At 46.8% G+C, this 23,974-nt stretch overlaps 1 protein-coding gene across 1 annotated transcript in view; it reads left to right on the forward strand.

The window, feature by feature from the left end:
- The first annotated feature begins 5,160 nt into the window (after positions 1 to 5,160).
- Positions 5,161 to 23,974, forward strand: part of LOC147684257 (putative cation-transporting ATPase 13A4) — a 301,484-nt gene continuing 282,670 nt past the window's right edge. The window contains exon 1 of the mRNA XM_086944654.1: positions 5,161 to 5,574. Within this exon, the coding sequence (XP_086800780.1) occupies positions 5,509 to 5,574 (66 nt within the window). The 5' untranslated portion in view covers positions 5,161 to 5,508. The remainder of the gene's footprint in view (positions 5,575 to 23,974) is intronic.

The raw sequence follows: 23,974 nt of genomic DNA on the forward strand, positions 1-23,974 counted from the left end.
TCTAGGGATTTCCTACCCTTATCTGCCTTTCCCCCCTTTAGGGACATTGTTCATAGACGCTGTTGTCCTAGCTTGCTTGCACTGCAGATTTGAACGCTATTATGGTAGTACAGGCAAACCAGAGAAAAGTCTGATGTTAAATCGTACATATACTTGCAGCCCAGTTCGAAGTACCTTGTTTTGTTTTTTATGGAGGCACTGGTTTCCCGGGACGTGAATGTCAATGGAATGGCCCGACCCGGCCTCCTCTGACCTCCGAGGGCCACAGAGGGCCCACCCTTTGCCCGGGCTTAGCCCGGCGCTCACCCGCGAGCGTGTCCCGCGACACGGGAACTCTATCGATGTTTAAATGCGCCTCCTGGCGCCAAAACGAGTGGTGGGCATGGTCACCCGCAGGGATCGCCGGGGGTTGTGGTCTCCCCTCTCAGCGGCCCCGCACCGATGGAAAAGTGCAGCGGCGGTGGAGGAGACCAGCTGAGTGTCCCAGGCAGCAGCGTCTATCCTCAGGTAAGCAGGCGAGCGTGTGGCAGGAAAGGAGTATGTGTTCTGCAAAGAGCGCCCGCTCCTCAGCAGCTCTATCGATGTTTAAATGCGCCTCCTGGCGCCAAAACGAGTGGTGGGCGTTGTCGCCCGCAGGGATCGCCGGGGATTGTGGTCTCCCCTCTCAGCGGCCGCGCACCGATGGAAAAGTGCAGCAGCGGCGGAGGAGACCAGCTGAGTGTCCCAGGCAGCAGCGTGTATCCTCAGGTAAGCAGGCGAGCGTATGGCAGGAAAAGAGTATGTTTTCTGCAAAGAGCGCCCGCTCCTCAGCAGCTCTATCGATGTTTAAATGCGCCTCCTGGTGCCAAAACGAGTGGTGGGCGAGGTCGCCCGCAGGGATCACCGGGGGTTGTGGTCTCCCCTCTCAGGGGCCGCGCACCAATGGAAAAGTGCAGCGGCGGCGGAGGAGACCAGCTGAGTGTCCCAGGCAGCAGCGTGTATCCTCAGGTAAGCAGGCGAGTGTGTGGCAGGAAAAGAGTATGTGTTCTGCAAAGAGCGCCTCCAGTCATGGTGCGAGCTACGGCTTGTTGACGTCGTCTCCACGCGTCGTTGAACTCAGAGTCGCATTGTTCGAGGCGGACGGTGCTTGGTGCGGTGCGATCATCTTACGTTGCGGCGTACAAGCCGTACTTCGGGAGCTGGCGGCATACAGTCTTTGAAGGCAGTGCGAGTCGAGCAGTACGATGCGTACCCAACTCTGGTGCAATCCTCGGACTCTACCTCTGCAGTGGTCTGCGCGTCGTCCCAACCTCTGCGATTCGATGGGTGAAGCGTTGTACGTTGCGGTGCCTTCCAGTCACGGTGCGAGCTACGGCTCGTTGACGTCATTGGTACGAGTCGTTGGGTGCAGAGCTTGCATTGATCGAGGCGGCGATGCTAGGTACAGTGCGTTCAGGTCCCGATTCGATCGTACGAGGCGTACACAGTTCCCGGCCTCCGCAGATACTGAAAACAGCGTTTCCAGCAGCAATTTGTGAGGCGGATGAGGTCCACTGGTCCTGGGACTTCGTTCAGGGGCAAGCTCTCTTACAAGCCCTTGGAAATCTTTGCACAAGTTGAAAATGAAGTCTTTAAGTCTTTCTCCTCTCCTTCGGCAGCAAGGCAACCACTGCAGACCAATCCCCCAGGTCAGGGACAGTATTCCTCCTTCAGCTTTCCCAGTTCCTTCTCCTCAGGCAGAGGTTTCTTCTTGTAACTTCAGAGGCTTCTGAAGTATCTTCTTCTGATCTGGGTCTCATTTCTTGGGAGCAGGGTACCAATACTTATACCCCAAAATCCTTTGTTCCTCTGGGGCTGAGAGGCCTGTGCCTAGTTTAAACCAGTTCTGGAGCACTCTGTTGACATGACTCTGACTTTTCATTCAGGGAGCAGGCTAGAGACATCAGACACTCCACAGGAGGTGGAACCAGTATTGTGGGGGAAAGGCACAGTCCTAATCAGTCCAGGTGCACTCCTCCCACCCATCTGGATGCAAATCTCTCTTTTCACCACCGGGCTGCCCCAGCCTGTCTCCGGGAATTACCCAGCCCTGACACTTACAGAAACCAGACAGCAGATACACATCCTAGCAGAGGCGGGCTGAAATGGTTAGGCAAGCAAATACCTACTTTCTAAAAGTGGTATTTGCAAACACAGAATATTAAAATAATCTTTACTAAAAGGTGTATTTTATTATTCTGAGTTCAGGCATACTAAACTCGAATTTCTACCATGTTCTCCGAGTCTGCAATAGTGAAAAATGAAAATGGATGTAATTCACTATTAGGACATGCCACACACATCAGGGCTTGTCCTACCTTACACTTACAATATACCCTGCCCTTGGGCCTACCATAGGGGTGACTAATATGAAGTTAAGGGAAGGTTTAGGGACTGGCAAGTGGGTGCACTTACCCAGTCAGCATGACAGTGCTAGACTGCACACAGGCTCTGCAATGGCAGACCTTAGACATATTTTACAAGGCTGCTTCTGTGGGTGGCACAACCAGCGCTGCAAGCCCACTAGCAGTATTTGGATTTACAAGCCCTGGGCACTCCTGGTGCACTGTACTAGGGTCTCATAGCAAACCAAATAAGCCACTCATGGAATCCAATCAACATAGCAATTTACACAGGGAGCACTTGCACTGTGGCACTGGTTGGCAGTGGCACAGTGCTCTGAGCAGCTAACAGCAAAACATATGAGGCACAGCAACAATAAGTGGAAGGGAGACCCACGCCAAGGTGCCAGGTCTAACAAACAGCCAGGTCTTGTGCGCTTTCAGGAAGTCCTTCAAACATGGGGAAGTGTGTATGTGGTGGGGGAGGTTGTTCCGAGACTTGGCGGAGAGGTAAGAGAAGGAACGGCCTACCCAGCGGCTGCAATGGATGCGAGGGACGTGGGCCAATGCGAGGCAGGAGCATGGGAGTTCTCTGGTCAGTTTATGGGATGTCTGGTGGTCATTGTTGTAGGCAGGTCCAGACTTGTGGAGGGCTCTGCAGATGTGTGTGAGAAGCTTGAAGAGGCATATTTTCTAGACGATAGCCAGTGGAGGGCTCTAAGGTGGGGTGTGATGATGGTTTTTCTGGGGATGTCGAGGATGAGTCTTGACTGAATTCTGAAAGGTCTGAAGGCGGTTCAGGAGCTGTTTGGTGGTTACGGCACAAAGTGCGTTGCCGTCGTCGAGCCGGCTGGCGATGATGGCCTGGGTGAACGTCTTCCTGGTTGAGACGGGGAATCTATCGGAAGATCTTTTGGGGCATGCAGAGGGTGTGGAAAGAGGCTGAGGAGACGGTGCTGATTTGTTGCTTCATAGCTAGTTGGGAGTCCAGGATGATACCAAAGTTGCAGGTGTGGTTGTAGGGGGTGAGTCGGGGGCTGAGTGCAGAGAGCCACCATATGTTGTTACAGGGAGAGGGCTTGTTCCAGATGATGATGACCTCTGTCTTGTCCACATTGAGTTTGAGGCAGTTGGCCCTCACCTAGGGAGTGATGTTGGCCATGGTGATTTGGAAGGTGGCTCTTGTGGTGTTGGCATCTTCTGAGAGGGATAGGAGGAGCGCTGGGGGATGCCACATACCCTCACCTGTGCACATACCCTCTCCCGAGCACATACCTCACCTGAGCACATACCTCACCTGTGCACATACCCACACATGAGCACATACCTCACCTGAGCACATACCCACATATGAACAGACGCTCACATGCACCTATACTGTCACCTGTGCACATACATCACCTGTGCACATACCCACACCTGAGCACATATCTCACCTGTGCACATACCTCAACTGTGCACATACCCACACCTGAGCACATATCTCACCTGTGCACATACCCTCACCTGAGCACATACCCACACCTGAGCACATACCCACATATGAACAGACACTCACCTGCACATATACTCTCACCTGTGCACATACCTCACCAGAGCACATACCTCACCAGTGCACATACCTCACTTGTGCATATACCCACATATGAACAGGCACTCACCTGCACATATACTCTCACCTATGTACATACCTCACCAGTACACATACCTCACTTGTGCATATACCCACATATGAACAGACACTCACCTGCACATATACTCTCACCTGTGCACATACCCTCACATTCGCACATACTTTCACCTGAGCACATACTCGGATCCAAGCACATACATGATATAGCATAAACCCCTGGCTTGTGCAGCAAGAGATGTATAGGAATGCTATTAGCTGTGTGAAAAACCTTGGCCAACAGGAGCATGTCATACAGCCAAGGCATCATTGTGGGCTGGTGCTGACGGTCGGGGGCCCATGAACTCATCTTTAGGGCCCACTGGTCCCTTTTCACGTCAGACTTTGACTAAGAAGGAGGGAACTAAGGAAACAGGGAAAGACAGGAAAACGAGAAGGAAGGAGAGAAGGCAGGCGTTTGACAGAATCTTCAAACATAAGACAAGGTGATGAGAAGTGTAGAGTGGAGGAAGAAAGAGGCATGAGAAGGAATCAAAACTGGGTTTGCAGCCCCAGCAGCGGGTCCTGTGCCATGTTTGGGGCATTACACTTATCTATGCACAGATCAAAAGCAGTGTTTATGATTTTAAACCTTCAGCACCTCTCATCATGAGTCTGGCTACACCAAGCACTTGTCAGCAGGAGGTAAGTGACTGGCAACACCTTTCACTTTTCTAACACCTGTCGCTTCTCTGAGGAATTTGGAGAAGTGTGCCCGACCTCACACGATCTGTGCCAAGCACAGAGAGCATGACTCAGCACTCTCACCTCCTCAGAACGGTAACGGGGTCAGGGGTCGAGGGTTAAGCAATGGCAGACCCTTGGCACAGATTGAATCTCTGGGCTTCATTCAGTGTCCGGGGCGGTGCCCGCTGATTCATTCACATGCCACAACAGCCGCAGGCACACAGGGCTGTGCACACAACCTCTGGGGTGGGGGGCGAGGGCTGTGCTGGGCTGTGCGGTGCAAGGGGCTGGGGGAGTGTCTGGGGGCAGCACAAGCCAGGCACAGTCACAACATAAGTTCATCCTTACCAGCAGCACTCCAGAGCTCCCACTCGACTGCTGCAGGAGAGGCAGGCAGCCGCTGCAGGCAGAGACAGGCAGCTGCTGCAGGCAGCCGCTGCAGGAGAGACAGGCAGCTGCTGCAGGAGAGACAGGCAGCTGCTGCAGGAAAAGACAGGCAGCTGCTGCAGGCAGAGACAGACAGCTGCTGCAGGAAAAGACAGGCAGCTGCTGCAGGCAGAGACAGGCAGCTGCTGCAGGCAGAGACAGGCAGCTGCTGCAGGCAGAGACAGGCAGCTGCTGCAGGCAGAGACAGGCAGCTGCTGCAGACAGAGACAGGCAGCTGCTGCAGGCAGAGACAGGCAGCTGCTGCAGGAGAGACAGGCAGCTGCTGCAGGAGAGACAGACAGCTGCTGCAGGAGAAAGAGGCAGCTGAAACCGACAGAGACAGGCAGCTGAAGCAGGCACACAGTGATGGGCAAGCCGAGGCCAAAGAAGGAGCTCCGGGCGCTCCTCAATGAAGGGGAGGAGAACGAGATGGTGAGTTTTACTTTCACTGCCTCAAAGAAACTTTTGATCTAAATCTGTGTCGCGTGCGTGTGCAGTGCGCCTGTGCACTTGTGTGTTGTTGCTGCGTTGGTAACACATTTGCATATGACCAGATTATGTTTAGTGCTCATAACGTGTTATACTTAGACCCTGGTCACCCATGACCGTTCTCTAATCCGTTGTGTCCTGTAATATAATTGCAAGTCTGGAAAGTCGCCTGCAGCTGGCCCGAGCAGGAACGGGTAATCTGAACTAATGACAAACCGGCTGCAAAGGAGGGATTTCACACGGCAATAATATTCGTATTTTTGTTTCTTGTTTGTTAAAGTGAACACTCTTGGAACGGTCACAGCTTCAGGGGCCTTTCCTCCCTGGGGTTTGTCACCCTGTGGCTGCCTGTGGTGGACTGGACTGCTGGGGAGTGAACACCCAGGTGTCATCTGAAGACAAGAGTAAAGGTGGAGATTCACTAAAGGGACACCAACAATTACAGCAGGGTGCACTTTAAATGCCACCAGCCGCAGTGACAAGGAATGATGACATGTGATGAATCTTGTGGCGCGTGTGAATATACAGGATTTAGAATAAGGACGGGGAGGTTTGAAATATGCGTCAAGCTGAGGGAGAGAGAAGAGGAGGCAGCAGTGATGGGGCGAGGTTAGGAATAAAAGGTGGCTTGAAGCAAGAAACATGCATATTGGGCATGAGGGCAGTGCACCAGTCAGGGCATTATACAGCATAAAGTATCCCTAGCATGTTCTTACCCAAGACTGCAAAAAGGTCATCTATTGATTGCACAGGGCTTTGGGAGGGCTCTCTGTAATTGCTTAGAAAGGACAAATATTGTCAGGTTAAAGGGAAGTGAAAAGCTTGTTCCAGAGCCAGACTGCCTCGCAGTCCATGGATTCTAGAATAGAGAAAGGGTATTACTGCACTTGGATCTAAACAGCTATTTGCCAGTTTGCATTTTGGGAAGCTCCCTTTGGCAGCCTTGACCATATGGGTAGGTGCAAGCAGTTGCTAAGACAGCAACTGGTGCATGGGAGTGCACGTGTGTTTGCATGTCTGCATGTTGGTGCATGTGTGTGTCTATGTGTATATATGCATCTGTGTTGGTACTTGCCAGTTTTCATTTTGGGAAGCTCCCTTTTGCAGCCCTGATCAGGAGGTTAGGTACAAGCCGTCGGTAAGGCAAGAACAGATCCATGTGTGTGTGCACGCATGTGTGTTGTGTGCGTGTGTGCGTTTTTGTGCAGCTGTGTGTTGGTGTGAGAATATGTCCGAAAGAGATTGTGAAGAAGTCTATCACTTCCGGTTCCTCTGCCCATGAGATTGCCTGGCCTGGGAGCCGATTGGACTCATATTATATCACAGGGCCCCTCAATTCAGGGGTTCTGGAACGATATTTTTCGTCATTTGGAGGCTGAATGTTTAATCACAATAGACAGCACCATTTGGCTGAAAGTCCTTGGCTATGACCCTAGTCTCCATCTTTCTGATATATTGCCATGGAAGTTCCAGGTCACCCCTGCTTCAGAGATGGCGATCAAACCTGGTACCAACGAAATGCGAGTGGGTTCGGAAAATGAAGCAGGTTGGAAATAGTGAGCGCGTGTGTGCATTGCGAATCGGGAGGATTAAGAAGTTTGAGAAAGTCTGGGCGGCCCATTTTGATTACATTTTGAATAAGAGCTTACATTTTAAAGGCACTTCTAATATGCTGAGATGTTATCTGCTGTTGCATTTGTTGACATATCTGTATATTTTCTTGCACTTTATTGCACTATAGACACTTTAGCTTCTTTTTGTAAGTAGTTGAAGTCGTTTTAACATCATGAAATGTTATCTATGGCACGTATGTTGATATTTCTGCACAGTTTATTGTACCTAATGCCCTATGAATACCTTAGCTCATTTTAAAACAGGCAGGCGACGTCGTATCCGATCTTCATTACGACAAAACACCATTAGCAGCCTTATTTAAGGCTACACTTTACCCAGACCTACATTTCAATGCATTATGGGCACTTTAGGTATTATCTTTTCAATGATGAAATGATATTGTATCTGGTATCTGCATCTGGTATCTGTATCTGGTATCTGCATCTGGTATCTGTATCTGGTATCTGTATCTGGTATCTGCATCTGGTATCTGTATCTGGTATCTGTATCTCGTATCTGTATCTGGTATCTGTATCTGGTATCTGCATCTGGTATCTGCATCTGGTATCTGTATCTGGTATCTGTATCTGGTATCTGCATCTGGTATCTGTATCTGGTATCTGCATCTGGTATCTGCATCTGATATCTGTATCTGGTATCTGTATCTGGTATCTGCATCTGGTATCTGTATCTGGTATCTGTATCTGGTATCTGTATCTGGTATCTGTATCTGGTATCTGTATCTGGTATCTGCATCTGGTATCTGCATCTGGTATCTGTATCTGGTATCTGTATCTGGTATCTGCATCTGGTATCTGTATCTGGTATCTGTATCTGGTATCTGTATCTGGTATCTGCATCTGGTATCTGCATCTGGTATCTGCAACTGGTATCTGTATCTGGTATCTGCATCTGGTATCTGCATCTGGTATCTGCATCTGGTCTCTAATGATTTTTCTAGTCCAATGTCATTCTGGATGTTATTCTGACCATGTAACTTTCTTGTAGCTGACTTTTTACGCTGCATTGAAAGGCTCTATTATTGGGTATTTAACTTGCGTTATATGGATGAATTTGTAAATTTTTTGATGGACCTCAATTAAAAAAATAATAATAAATTGTTAATTAATTATTACTTAATTATTATTTAATTACTTCTTACTATTCCCTAAACTTTTCCCCCTACAAACATAACAGCCCGCAAATAACATATAAAAAACTCAGTATTACCTAAACTACATATTATTTCTCAATCATAAATTAAACAAAATTAATACATTTTACTTAATGAATTAATACTTTATTAACATCCCATTCTATCCCACTACAAACCCAACAGTTCACTGCAGCACTATAAATTACTATTACAAATTTCTAAAAATGTCTACTTCACTTTAAATTACAAGTTATATTTTATAAACAATAAATAAAAATGTATACAAACAATATTAACAAATAAAAGTAATATAATTAAAAAACAATGTTTTAACAGATATACGAGTGAAAAAAATATTAAAACCCCCAATATTATTGAAAACGATTTTACCTCAAACAACAATATTCTTATCAACGATACTTGTGCATCACGATATTCGTGTGTCACAATATTTAATTTTTGATATTTTTATCTCCCGATATTTTAAATCAATATTTTGTCCAAACACACTTTTTTTGTCATGGTTTGTTTAAAACATTTTTGTCTATGATGTGATGGACCGCCAACAATATTAAATAAAATCATGCAGTAAAAGCAAAAATGTTTCTTTGGTCCTTTGCACTGACGAGAACTACTTTTGTGTGCGTATGTACTCTTGTGAAGTAGTAGAAATCCATCACTCACAGTGAAGTTAATTAATGGCTGAAGTGGGCTGATCCAGTTCCCCATGTTGCAAGCTGCAGTGAGCAGAAGAAACATGGTTGTACGATGGTACAACGCTGGTAAATACATCGCATGCGTTTGCCTTGCATTTTTTAGCATGCATGTTTTTACCGCGAATATGCATTTACATCGTATGTCAATACCACGCATTGGTATTCTATTTAAAAACAATGGGGCATATTACCAAGGGCCATTATCGCCGCCTTAGCGGGACTTTTTCCCACTAAAGCGGCGATAATTTTATCGCCTTATTACCTAGCTGTCGCTAACACCAGTTAGCGACAGCTTGTAGGAGATAGTGATCCTCTTGGGGCCCACTTTGCATGTCAGCGAAAGTTATCGCTAATGACATGCAAAGTGAGCGTGCCAAGATGTTAGCGACTGGAAACAGTCACTAATATCGCTATCTCCAATTATCAACAAAGCCTTACTTTTGGAAATATTCGCGCTAAGCGCGAATATCTCCAAAAGTTAACGCCTGGCCAGAGTAGTTCTTAGCCATGTTATCCAATGGAAGGTCGATAACATGGCTAAGAGCATTGTCACAATAATTCATGAATATCGCTGATTGTTCAGCGATATTCATGCATTTCACAGGATTTTTACTGCTTTTGAGATAAACCTTGATAATATCAAGGTATCTCAGCGGTAAAAATCGTCGGAGCGCGGCGATATAATTTTAGCCGCTAACCATGCATAGCGAGAGTTATCGCTATTGCTTGGTAATATGCCCCAATGTATTTGTGAGGTGGGACCCCCCACCATCTTATCTTAAATTTGTGGTATTGGTATGCGATGTAAATGCATAATCGCGGTAAAAAAAGCGTGCTAAAAAATGCGAGGCTAATGCATGCGATGTATTAACTTCGCTGTAAAGGCTGCTTCCCAAGAAAAATGTGCCTGACATATATATGATTCTGGTAACATTTAAAGGCCTGGGCTAGTGCCAGACTCAAAAGACCATGGGGTTGGAATATTTACATTGCGCGAGAGTCAGTTCAAATGCAGTGTTGCTGAGATGAAGGTGTGAGGTATAGCACAAGCATTCACTCTCTATTTCGAACCATGCACTGTTTGTGGAAGGGAATTCTGAGACATCGTAAGTGAAGCAGATGGTGAGCATGTCTCCCTGAGCATCTTTTATTTATGTGTTCCCTTTTCTTTCTCTTTGTCTCCTATCTCTCTGTGCACTCTCTTCCTCTTACTTTCTTGTAGAGTGCACTTATCACCCTCTCCACAAACTTCTTTTTATTTCTCTCTTACCGGATAGCATTCGCTGTCTGGTTGCGAAGAGACCTATTGTCAGCTTCCACTGGGATTAGAGACCACCCATTGCTTCTCATTGGTTGTGTTTATTATCACTCTTGTTTGCTTACTTTTGATTCATTAGTTTTTGTGGGCTTTCCTTCCACTTGATGTGTTTGTCCCTGCCCATGGAGCATAGCCTCATTACTTGTGTTCTTCCACTGCTTGCTTATCAGTTACCAATATTTTTCTTCTGGCTGAAGCGCTCTGAGAGCGTCTATATGTTTTCCAGCTACATGTGTTCTGCTTTTCAGCCCATGCTGTGCTCTGTGTTTCTATGTTGATTGTTTTCTTCTCACAAATTGCAGCCCGCCAGTTTGTCTTAAACTCTTGCATGCTGATGACGAGCTGAGCTCGTCATAACGGCCGCGGAACGCCCACGCGCGGATAATTCCCCCGCTGTGCTGGGTGTTCCTTTGAGCGGGCGTGGCCATGACGAGTTCAGCTCGTCATCAGCACAGTGCCACCGTGCCACCGCATGACGAGCCGAGCTCCCTCCCCCCGCACCGTGGGGGAATTAGCGCTGCGGCAATGGGGTTAAAAGTGTTTTATGCAACTTTTACTATTTTATTTTTAATTTACTGATTGTTAGACCTGTCAGCCTTAGGGTGGTCTTCTCCCAAGCATTTTGTCTTCATTCTCCCTGTAGGAAATTAGGTTACTGGTTGAGGGGGTCGAAACCCTACTCAACCAGCAAGCACAATTTCTCTTGGGGTGAAACCCAAGCAAACACCAAATTAACCTCTACTTAACCCTCTGGAAGCTTTGCACCACATCAGTCAAGCTTAACTTAGAGAAGATGTGTAAAGTCTTTATGCAGAATTTTAAGCTCTAACAAAGTGAGAATACAATACAAAAAGAATCCCACACTACTTTAGGTAAATAGAGTACAATTTAAGAAATTGTTTGAGGCCAAAACAACAAAAATCCAATCCGTAGAACCAGAGATATGCAATTTCAAAATTTTCAGTAAAAACAGCACCTAAAAGCACAAAGCTCTATCTGTGGTTATCTGGACGTAAAGTCGCAAATTCAGTCCGACCGCGGTGGAGTGTGAGCCAGCTACAGCGCCCAAGCCTTTTTTTCACAAGTCGATCTTTATTGCCACGTTCACATTTTTCTTTTTGTTTACATCTTGTTTGCCAAAAGTCCAAAAGCATTTGTAGAGTTATGGTTTACACCAGTTTCCTCTAGGAGTCTAGGTGATACATAGATCAAATATACATTAGCCGTAGCACACACAAATATCCATTGAATTTGCTCGGTCTATGTTTTCCTTGTTTGTCAAACTGTGGGTGGCTGATCTGGTGGTTGGTTGGAGGTGTATGTCTGTGCCACATGTGATCTTATGTGAATGAACCAGGTCACTACCTAACTGGGGCCAAAATGTGTTTAATTTCGCTCTCCGGAATCAAGGTAGCTTTGTGTATGAAGTGGGCTAAGAACCATTGTTCTCCCACGTGCACAACGCAACCTGTAGGTGGAATGTGGGCTAGTCAAGGAAGAGGGGATCAGGATGGCACAGTCATGGTGGTGCATCTACACTTGTGGGCAAGATGGTGGTAGAAGGGAGCCCCTACTGCATCCGGTATACTCAAGTGTCGTGCCCCTGCAGATGGGCAGTCAGGAGTGCCTTCCATGCTGTAATTTCGGACTCAGTAAGTATGATAGGGAAGTGCTACCTCTCATGGCGGTCTCTTGTCTATTTTAGCTTTCACCTTTTTCCGAGTAGGTGTTGCATTCATTGCTAGGTGGTGTGCCTCTCTGGGGTGAACATAGGGAATATCAGGTGCCACTTCATCTGTCTCTGACTTTAGTAGGATATAAGTGAACTTCCATGACAAAGTTATTCGCTATTTCGGCAGCACATAGGCTAGGTCAACAAACCTTATGGCATGCTTGTTTTTATGTGTGCATGCACGACGCCCAGTAGGCACTGCAATGGGTCTTCCCGAAATGTCCATCCCATTATGTCGGTCAAGTCATCATTACTGCTGTCCAGTATTGTGTATTGGACTGGCAGTCCCATACCATTAGGTAGACGTCCGCCTCCAGAATTGGGCACCTGGTTGTTGAGGCCAGGAACGTGCGATGTATGCACATCGGTGTGCGGTATGTCTGGTGTATGTAGATAGAAGTGTGTGTATTACCGGCAAGGGGTTTTGAATATCCTTAAGGTGTCTTTGAGTGTTGCAGTCCACTTATTGTTGGTGAGTTCTTGACCTAACATGGCTATCTGTGTGTCTAACAATGCTTTATATAATACCATAATCTCCTGTCGGTGCTGCTGTGGGTGAGCAATGCCTGAAGGGAACACTGTGTCCTGGTTCTATTTGCTGTGGTCCCAATAGTGTTCCTATCTTGGTTATATGGTTATAAGTGCATTGTAGGCTAGAAATTGACCCTCATTCATGTTAATTTGTTCTTGTAATTCCTGGAATGTCACTTGTGTTTTGTGGGCATTGAGGTCTCCTAGTATGGTGAGGCTTGCCTCCTCCGATGGTCCTTTGTGGTTATGTTCAGTTATTTTGGAGAGGCTCAGCAGGGTCCGTGGTGGGATGTGTTGTGTGTAAGGTGGCATATTTTGCTTAATGTGTCTGTATTTGTGCCAGCACTTCTTAGCGGCTTTCTGCAGTCAGCCCGGATGTGATGTGGGATCCCTAGGGTCCATTAACCAATCTATTATTGCATCATTTCCCCTTGATCACGTTTGGTGTTGCACTCTGGCTTATCGCTGTCCGCTAGCCAGTGTGACGTCACAGTAGCTGAGTTGCCGTGTAGTACAGCTCATAGCTTGGAGCCCCTTACCTCCCTCATTCCAAAGGAGAGTAGTTTGTGGAGTGTGACTCCCCAGATTATTTCTATAAGAATTGAGTCCAATTCCCTGAATAAGCACCAGGGTGGGTCAACCGGGAGGGTCTCGAAGTGGGAAGCAGCCTGGTTATGACAAGCACTTTAGCAACCGCCACCCTGCCCATTGGTGATAGTGGCAGAAAGCCCCAGAATGACAGAGAGCCGGACATCACTGCTCCCAAACTCCCTTGCACCAGATCCTCATCAGTATGGTACATGGTAACCCCCAAGTACTTGAAGGTTTTTTGGTTGCCACTCCAGCACTAACCAGGCAGTGTTTCTTGCTCTAGGAGTTTGAGTTTGCGCATGCGATACAGGCAAGTTTGTTCCAATTTAGCCTCAGTTCAGAAGCCCTGCAAAATCTGTCTACGACCACAATCACCTGGGGTAGATCTGCCTGCACATTCCTGAGGTACACCAATGTATCATCAGTGTATAATCACATGGCCTCCCAAGTGTGGCCGCTTGGTATGCTCCATGTTGGGCCCTGCAAATAGAACAGACCTGCGAGAGGCTTCATGGCTAAAACAAAAATTATCAGCTACAGAGGGCGCCCTTGCCAGGACTCTGGCTACCAAGTCAGGGTATGGTGGATTTATCAAGCAAAATATTTTTGGGCCTTGCACCATTAGCCTCAATATGTTCAATAAATAGGGCCACCACCAGATGCTGAAGGCCTCCTCTGCCACCAGTGAGAGCACTGTGTAGAGAAACAGCTTTTTGATGTTCTCTTCCATCAGTCAGAAGATGCTTTGTAAGTTTAGGAATGCGTTATTCCCGGGTATTAAACCATTGTGATCTTGGTAGACCAACGTAGGAAGTCAGGGGAACAGCCTGTTTGCAAGGACCTTCCCAAATACCTTGTAATCAGTGTTAAGGAGGGACAGTGGTTGATAAGCGCATACCTTCAGGGCTGGTCTGTAATAGGCTTTTTTATGATAACCACCATAGCCTCCCGTAGGGATCTCAGGAAGGTGCCTCTTCTCATGCCTATTGATAAATTCAGAGCAGTTTTGGGACTAAAGTGGCTCTGTAGTCGGAGTAAAACTCCATGTGAGCGTTCCATCCCAGGAGTTTGTTTACACACAATCTGGTTAATTGTGAGGCCAGTTCCCTCAGTCGTCAGTGCTTCGTCTAGGGTATACCTCTGTATAGGGTTGAATTCGGGGATTGGCAATTTTTTCAGATGCTCGCCTAAATGGAGGTCCTCCAAATCCGATATAGAGATGTGAAGTATGTTAGGAAGGCCTGGTTGAAATCTGTTTGTATGTTTAATATCTTACCGGTCAGTGATCCGAAGGCATTTATGGGGGTTTTTGGGACTCTGACCTGCTGATACCTGACCCTCACAGTCCCTTTCTACATGATGTCTAGCACCATATTCTGCATAGTCCAATGTTGTTAATCTGGTCCAACTCCATGTGTTCTTTTTGGAGAGGACCAATTATGTCCTCATTGCATGCAGCTACCCCAGCCTGTATTTCTGCTCTTTGTATTGTTTGTTCAAGGCTGAGGATCTGTGTTTGCAAGGTTTGATTGCCATCATGATACAGAGGCCACATGTGACAGCCTTAAAGGTGTCCCACTCTATCCCTGTCATAGAGGCAGTCCCTTTGTTCTCCTCAAAGTAGGTGGAAATATGTGTGCTCATGGTGTCCCTGAAAACTCTGTCCTGTAGGGCAAGGGCATACAGCCTCCAGGTGGCCATTGGAGCATGTTGTCTACCCCATCTAATCATCATTTTGAGGGCGTTGGGATCTGACAGCGTGTGGCCTAGATATTCAGTGGACACGGCGAAGGATGCCATTGAATGGTTGCACAGGAAGAAGTCAATTCTCATGTGGAATTGGTAAACTGGTGAGAAGAAGGACTATTCTTGTGTGTATGATGCAATTGATGCCAGATTTCACTCATCTTGGTGAGCGTGAGCCAGTCCTGTAATGCCAGAGTCATTCTGATCACATTTGTTCCCTGCAGCGGGGGAATTATCTATCTAGATTGGTATCATGGACTGCATTAAAGTGCCCACCCCAAATGCTTGTCATCTCCAGGGCTTATATCAATGTGGGAGGGATTCTCCATAGGAATGTGTGCTGGTTGCTATTAGATGCATAGAGTGCCAGGAGGGTGATCAGAACCCCATCTCACAATCCTTTGACTGATACATATCACCCCTCACGGTCAATTTCAGTGTGACGTGTAACTAGTGGCACCATTGGGGTGATCCGGATAAGTGCCACTCTTGCATATGGTGAATGTGAGGTGCCAGTAACCTGGCCACTCGACCTGTGGTGCAATTTGGTGAATTCTGTGGTGAAATGATGTGTTTCTTGCAAGAAAGCAATGTGGATCTCTCGGCGCTGCAGGTCACAAGGTTGTATGTGGGCCATAGTATAGATGGATGTGAGACCATAGCATATGCTAGCTGGTTACAATTCGAGCAAGTCCATTATCCCCCCTCACATTCTGAATTCCCCTCCCCCAACTCATACTCTATGTGTTGTTGCAGTTCCATGGAAAGAAAACCAAAAATTAACACTCCGACTCCCACTTCCTGGTTGAGACACCAACAAGCTTGCAACCTTACATTGAACGTAATGTGTAAACAATTAATCTGTTACGTCTGGATTCGGGTGGGGTTGTCATGTTAATATTGATTTAGTGGCTCTGGTGGGTGTGAGTTCAGTCGAAGTACAAGTCCTCCTATAACCACAGTACTCGACCACCCCCACACACCCAGAGACACCTGTGCTTTCCATCATTGTGCTCAGTTCCAAGCAGCCCACTTTGGGATCACACTATTGTCTCCTGGGTCATATCACCTGGCCTGATATGAGAAAGGGGCCCATTTGCAGTTTTTCTGGTATGTTCTCCATGGCTAGGGCCAACTCTTGGTCCGGCGATGTGACCCCTGAGGTGGAGAAGACAGATAGGGCTGCTTCGAGATCCCAATTTTGCCAAAGCCCTGGCTTATTCGCATCTGGAAGCCTTTGGAAGGCCTACATGGTCCCTATCATGATCGGGGACACTCTTTTCTTTGTGTGGCAGGGCAGATTCTGAGACTGGTAATACACCCTACTTCTCCAACCAGTCCCAGGTCCACTGCTATGTCGAAGAATACCTTGGTGTCTGCATCTACCATTCACAGTGTGGCTGGAAACATTAGCTCAAGTTGACCCAGCTTCTGCTTGACCGACATAAAGGATTCTAGGAGGGGGTGCTCTTCAGCCATGTAGTTTGGGGATTTATTTACTGTGCCATTATCGGTTTTCCAGGTACCCTTGTTCGTTGCAACTTGTAGAATATGGTTTTGGTCCCGGAGTAAGGCCACTACCGGCTGTGACAGGGATCCTGAGGGGTACCCTGCCTAGGACCCTATGTGCCCTTTCTATTGAGTAGAAGGTCGACCTCCTGCCACCAAGTATCAAGAAGCCATTGTTCAATGAAAGGTTCTATATTAGGACCCTCAGGCCCCTCCAGGATTCCCATTAATCTGATATTATTTTGGCATATTCGTCCCTCTGTTTCTTCCACCCTGTATCTCAGCTTTGCAAACTCCTCCTGCAGGGCCTTGATGTGTGCCTGCATCTCAATCAATATGGGGCACATTTCTTCTAAGACAGGCTTGTTCGTCTCTACCATGTCCCTGAGGTTACCCTGCTCTGCTCGAAGCAGCCCCATATCTATAGTTAAATTGTCCAGTTTACATTCAAGTGTGTCCTTCAAGTCTTTAATTGATCACATTAGTTTGTCAAAGTGCTTTCCTTGAGCTTATGAGCTCTTCAAGGCAGATGTCCATGGAGCCTCTTGTTGGGTGGAGTGGGTGGTGAGTCTCCCTCCACTCTCTCTATCTCCCCTTGGGTGGTCGTTGCTTTACCATCCTGGTATTGATGTGAGTCTAGGAGGGTGTGAGTCTGGAGGAACTGGATAGTGGAGCATGCAACCCCCAGCCCAATAGGACAAACCTGTCCTGTCACTAGGTAGCACTGGGAAGCCCGCCCTCTTTGCCCCTGTTATTCCTTCCTTCTTTGTGCTTATATGTGAAGGGAGGAATTCAGTACTAGTGTGTCCCACTGGGCTTTCATCACCAGGCCACTCGCTGTGCCAGAGAGGTGATTGTTTCCCTGCCTTCCATGTGGGAGGGGGAAGTCAGCACATGCAGGACCGCTCACCCCTGCTCAAATGTTCTGCATCTTCACTGGCCCCCAAGTCCAGGGGAGCCAGGTCCGCTTGGGGTATTCCCAGTGCACCTCTCCCCTGTTCCATGCAATGAGATCTGTGGCCAGTGGACTGGGGCTGTGTCTTGTTGTGGCAATCTGGATAGCGCTGCCTGGCACAGGCACCAGGCCTGCAGAGTGCAGTCTGAAAAGAGGGTTTGCGCCTCAGTTCTGTGGCCGCCTCTCAGTACCACTTCCTGTTATCCTCGTCAGTGCTGTCAGGATTGCCAGCCACTTGGTCCATCTTCGTGGAGGGCTTCTCTTCTGCATTTGGCAGCATCCCCAGGTGAGCAGGGTGAAGCACAAGAGGTCAAAGCTCTGGAGGCATGCAGCCTGCAGTCCCCAGCTTGGGTGGGACACAACGTGGGATTAAAGGTGATCTGCTAGCCCAGATGTGGACTTCACCAGAACCAAAGCAAAGTGATACAACCCTGACTATGCATCCTAGCTCCTTATCAGAACCGAAGCAGCTGCAATGGATGCGGAGCTTCCTCTGTGAACCGAAGCAACACGATGCAGACCCAATGCAAGCCTGCATCACACTCCACACAGGTAATCAGAACTGCCACTGAACAACACATTCTCAACGTGAACCTCGCATCAGAACTGTCGCATTCCAGACTAAACGTGCACTCATCAGTAGACCTAACTTGGTCCTTGTGCCGGCAGTGCTTCATCAAGGCTGGCCTGAACTTGTGACTTTGACAACAAAACGATGAAAGAATGGGTAAGTATGGTGCTGGGTTCTCATTGGAATTGGAATCTCATAGAGTGTTTGACCTGGCATCTTTGGCGTGGTTCGCCTGTCTTTTTGCTTTCTGACCTCCTGGTTTTGACTCTATTTTTGCTGGTTTAGTGTCTCTATGCGTTTTCTCACTGCTGTCTTGTGTTAAAATGCAAGTGATCCTATTGTAAACTGTACTATGGATTGGTGTTTTCCATGACTGGCATAGTGATTTACTAGTAAGTGCATAGTAAAGTGCACTGAGTGCCAGGGCCTTTAAATCAAATGCTGCTAGTGGGCCTGCAGCACTGATTGTGACACCCACACGTGCAGCCGTTCAAAGGGTTTTCAGACCTGCCACTGCAGTGTCTGCACACAGTTTTTACTGCCATGTCGACTTGGGAAGTACACCCACTTGCCAAACCTTAGCATTCCTTTTTATGACATATGAGTCACTCCTAAGGTAGACCCAAGGTACGCCTATGGGCAGGGTGCAGAGTGTGTGAAAGGTAGGACATGTCCTGGTGTGTGTGACATGTCCTGATAGTGAAATACAGTGTATTTCCTTTTTCACTGTTGAAAGGTTATCTGTCCCATAGGATAGAATGGGGAATACTCTGTAATATTTTACGAGTATATCTTCCCATTGGGACAAGATGAAGAAATGGAGTTTAGTATGCGTGAACTCAGAATGTAGAAATGCATCTTTTGTTCTGTGTTTGAAAATACCACTTTCAGAAAGTAGGTATTTTCTTGCTTAGCCATCCTGTGTGCCTCTGCTGGGTTCTGGATTGACTGTCTGGTTTTGGGATGGAAGGTGCTGGGGATGTGCCTTCTCTTCAGGCAGCCACTGGTGGGTGGGGGGGTTGAGGTTTGTCCTGCCTTTCCTGGGTGAGTAAATGTATGTAAATGTATAGGCATTTATATAGCGCACTACTTACCCGTAGGGTCCCAAGGCGCTTCGACCGCTGCGAAACCCTTCCTGGCTTCCCTGAGAGATGGTCACTTAATGGGTATCTCCAGGGTGAGACCAGGCATCCCCGGCGGTCTGGTGGGGCCGTTAGTGAAGATGAGGCAAGCTAATGCCCAGAGTTGCCGAGTGTGATCGCTGATCAGAGTGGGCACCGAGGCGAGAGAATTATCGAGTCCGCTGACCCTGGTCCAGAAACCTGCCGTGCCGGGAATCGAACCCTGGTCCCGGGCCGTCCTCTGCTCTCGGGTCTGCCGCCTCTAACCAGTGAGCAGTAAGGGCAGGATTGAATAGACCTGGGCTCCATTTAAAGTAGTAGGAGATTTCTCTGCACCTGAATGGGCCTGGTCTGCCTTGGACAATGCTGTCTCCATCTCCTGCCAGGAAGCTGGGCCAGAGAGGACCAAACTGGTTTGGACTCAGCACAGACACTCTCTACCCAAGAAAATAAAGAGAAATGCTGTATGAATTTATTGGGGCCCAGACTGCAGGACTTTAGAACTCGCTTGGATCAAGGACCCTGCAAAGAAGAAGAGCTGGAAGATCTGCCAAGAGCACTGCCCCTTTGCTGTGTTTTCGCTTTGTTGGGTTGACCTGCAGCTGCTGCTTTTGTCTTGGGCAGTGCAGTGAAAGGACTGGACTGAATTTTCTTCACTTGTTGCTGAGTATCTCCAAGGGCTTGAAATAGAGCTTGCCTCCTGTTCATGAAGTCTTAGGGACAGTAAACACTTCAATTACCTCTGGATACCGCCCCTGGAACTGTGGGTTTCAGTTGCCACAGAGGGGGAAAGCGGCCGACACCGTCACCGACAGTTGCTGGCTCTATGTCCTGAAGTCACTGCAGAGGGCACCACCGCATTTTGCATCGCAACCCTGGTCTCACTGTTGATGATGGCCGCTGCTGCCTCCGAGCCATTGCTTGCAGCGTGACCTGTGGGGACCGCACTCCGCACTGCCTCGCTTCACTCCACCAACCTGGTCTCACTGAAGACGTTGCCTGCCCGATGACCTCAACACCTGTGACCGCACTGTGGTTTTGGAACACCGCTTGTAAGTCACACAACGCACCGCCCCATTACACAACGCAGTCTGGGCCGACCGACGACAGCTCCCATTAACAGGCACTGCCGCTTGCACAGTGATCTGTCAGCACCACCTCACTACGCATCACAGCCCTGGTCTTACTGACACCGATGCATGACCGTCACCGTTCCATCGCCTGCACCATGGTTTGAGGGCACCGCACACCGCACTGCTATGCCTCACATCGCAGGCATGACGGTTTCCACTATCAGCCCACACTGATGCGGTCGGCTAGAACCAAAGGTACTGTTTACAAGTCTGCTGACACTAAAGCCAGTCCGCACTGATGCAGTCGGCAGGAACTTCTGAATTCTGTTGTTTCCAGCACCGCAGTAGCCCCGGATGGAGCTGCTGACTTCAAGAAACTGTATTTTGTAGTCGTTCTTGCAAAGTGCATATTAATAATTACTGTATGCTGGTCCTTTATCGTTTTGTCTTGTTTACACAGATAAATGTTGGTTATTTTTCTAAAACTGGTGCAGAGCCCTTTTGTAGTGTTTTCACTGTATTACTGTTGGTGAGGTGCAAATATTTTACACACTGCCTCTGAGATAAGCCTGAGTGCTCGTGCCAAGCTACCTAGGGAGCAAGCAGGGGTTATTTTAGGAGTGTATCCCCCATATCCTAACTAGAAGGAAGGGCACCTATTTGGATAAAGGTGCAAACCATTGCCAAATAGGGACCCCCATTAATAACATAGGGCATTTGTAGGTCTCTTATTTACTAGTGGGGGCAATCTTGGAGCTGAAGACTCTGTCCATAGGGGTTGCTGTTATGTTCAGAAGTTGTTTTTCTGCTGTGAACAGCAGAGCTGGAGGTATGGCCAAATGGCCAGCCTGTTGACTTTGAAACTGGGGAACCAGGTTCTACATCCTGTGGCTCCAGGTAACTCATTTTTGCCTACTTATGACTAAAACAAATTAAGAATACACTACAAATGTTACCTTGTGCTTTGTAATTTGATGGTCCTTGAGCCAAGTTCATGTGAATTCGACCTGCAAAAAAAGCACTCAGCATAATCTCACACATTCAAAACCTACCCACCCTCCCAACATACCTACACACATCAACTCCTCTCTGTATACCAGCAAAAATAACATAGCATTTAAACCCATCTCTACCTCACACTTCCCATGCCGCAAATACACCAGTTGCTCAATCCACAAACAAACAACACTTACACGTCTATCATCTATTGCTCAAATTAGAGTCATACCACATGACCCTCATGCCGCACAAACACTTCTCACTCATACACCTTTCACCTTCAACATACACAAAAGAAAGAAACTCCACAATACTCTTCATAACCTTGCCTCCCCATGTCTACGCAATACAGACCTACTTTTTTCAGACAACTTCACAGCCCAACTCCTCAATTTTAAGCACACTAGTTCTTCATTTGCAGAAACAATAAGTGTCAGGGCTCTTGCCAGGAGGCCACTGCAGCTTGTACCACCCATTGCTCCTGCCAGTGATGCCAATGAATATACTAACACAACTACTATCCCACTACTAAAAGTGTGACAATCAGTCTATACCAGGACCGCAGAGCTATCAAAGCTATAAGAATGGCTTGGGTGGCAGATAGAAGTACATTCTAATGCATATTGATTTAATCAACAGTTGTGATCATCTATAAATTAAACAAACAGCCCTTCAATGTGGCAGGCTGCCATAAGTGCCGGTGCCGACAATTAAGTGCTGGTGCCAAGCACTGGAAATCACCTACACAAATTAAGCACTGAAGCACACTCACCACCAGCCCACACAACCAGACCCCAAATATGTATTTTAAGCCTTCTGGAGAAAGATATAATAAACAAATGCAACACTTTCTCTGTCCTCCAACAGTTAACACCACCAATAAGATAAAACCACCCACAAGTTCAAAGGACAATTCTCACCCTCCTGCAACACAAACTCATATTACCTCCAACAAACATTCTTTAGACTGTGTACTGATAAAGGCTCATTTCAATAAAAGAAACAAGAACCACATATTTGATCTAATAATACACAGTGAAGCTGAATTATTTTTCATAAATGAATGATGGGTGGGGGAGGATATGACGCCGGTATTACATGACGCTGTTCCACCTGACTATCAAACTGCAACATAAAATCAATAGGCAAAAAAGAATGTGGCTTTTCCATCATGGTTAAAGAAGGAACAAAACTGAGGATGTTTCTTTACAAGGTTGTGAGAACCTGAATGTCAGATCCAACCCTACCTCAGCCTTTTCAGGTTACTTTCTCCTTCTCTACTGACCATCACCTAGCCATGCAATTTTCCAAGACACATTGATTGATACAATCTCTAGACTTTTTAAAATATACTCAAACATATGCATCCTTTGTGACCTCAACATATGGTTAGACAAACCTAATATACCACAACCTGGAACCATCTTCACTGGCCTAAGCACACACAACCTATAGCAGCTTGTTACCAATCCCACACCCATCACTGGACACATAGCAGATACCATGTTTGCCAGCCCAGACCTAGTCACGTTCCAAAGAATTGGGCTAGTGACTTGGTCAGACCCCTACCTCCTTGCCTTCCAACACAAGACACCAAAACTCACTGAATGGAGGGAACTAGAAAACCTGCTTTTCATAAACACAGATCTGATTACAATAATTTCTGTACAAAACCTCTATGTATGGATCCAAAAAAGCTTTCGATCCCCTAATTCCACAGTAAACATCAATCCATAACAAAAGAAAACATGCCTCTCGGATGAAGGCAGAGTTAAAAGATATCAAAAAACAAATTGCTAAACATTACCACAATTGGCTGAAAACAACCATCAAGACAAAATATGCCTACACAGACTACAGATTTCAGAAAATAGAAGACAAGAGACTACAGTAAATGCAAGCCTACAAGGGAACAGATTTTATTAACAAGATTTAGATTGAGGGTAATTAGAAGTCATTTATGCTTCTCACTGGGTCATTATGATTCTGTACCTGTTTTTATCTGTTCTTGTGGTGAGCATTTGGTACAAACCCTGCTACATTTTACACATTTCTGTAAACAGTTGTTCTAGAATGTTTTGTTGGATCTCCTAATGTTTTTTTATATTTGTATATGTTTTTGCTTATATTTGTAAGCAATGTTATTATTATTTTCAACAGATCAAATACAGTTTCTTACTATTACTAATAAAAGTCTGCAATCAGAAAGGCAAAAAACTATACAGTTTCATCCAAATCAAAAAAGCAGTGTACCAATAAAGAATGTAAATAACTTTCCCAGAATTCCGTAAGCCAAAATGCAGAGAATCTACCTACCCCATTCCCATTTCTCAAGAATTGTATAACAAAGTGGCAAATTACACCACTAAGCAAGCATGTGGGACTTTTATTTAAAGAACAAAAAAACAATAGCCTCAACTCATTTCGTACAAAACTCTCCAGGCAAAGGCAAGAAGAGCCTCTATGCTCCTTCAAAGAACTTTCACTAACTCAGTCAGTCAAAAGTATGTTTATTTAGATCATAGTCTTTAAACAATGCAAAGGAACTCAATTTCTGGATCTTGTCAAATCGAGCAAGCCAGTCGGCTGCCCCTGTGACCCGTGTCCATGTCAAATCTTCAAAAACATTCTACAATCTACCTCTGGGACCAAGGTGTCCCTTCCTGCACATAAACAATCACCCCTGCGGCGCTGACACCCTTGTAACATTC

This window comes from Lissotriton vulgaris, chromosome 11 (genome assembly GCF_964263255.1).
Source record: "Lissotriton vulgaris chromosome 11, aLisVul1.2, whole genome shotgun sequence".
Taxonomy (NCBI): Eukaryota; Metazoa; Chordata; class Amphibia; order Caudata; family Salamandridae; genus Lissotriton; species Lissotriton vulgaris.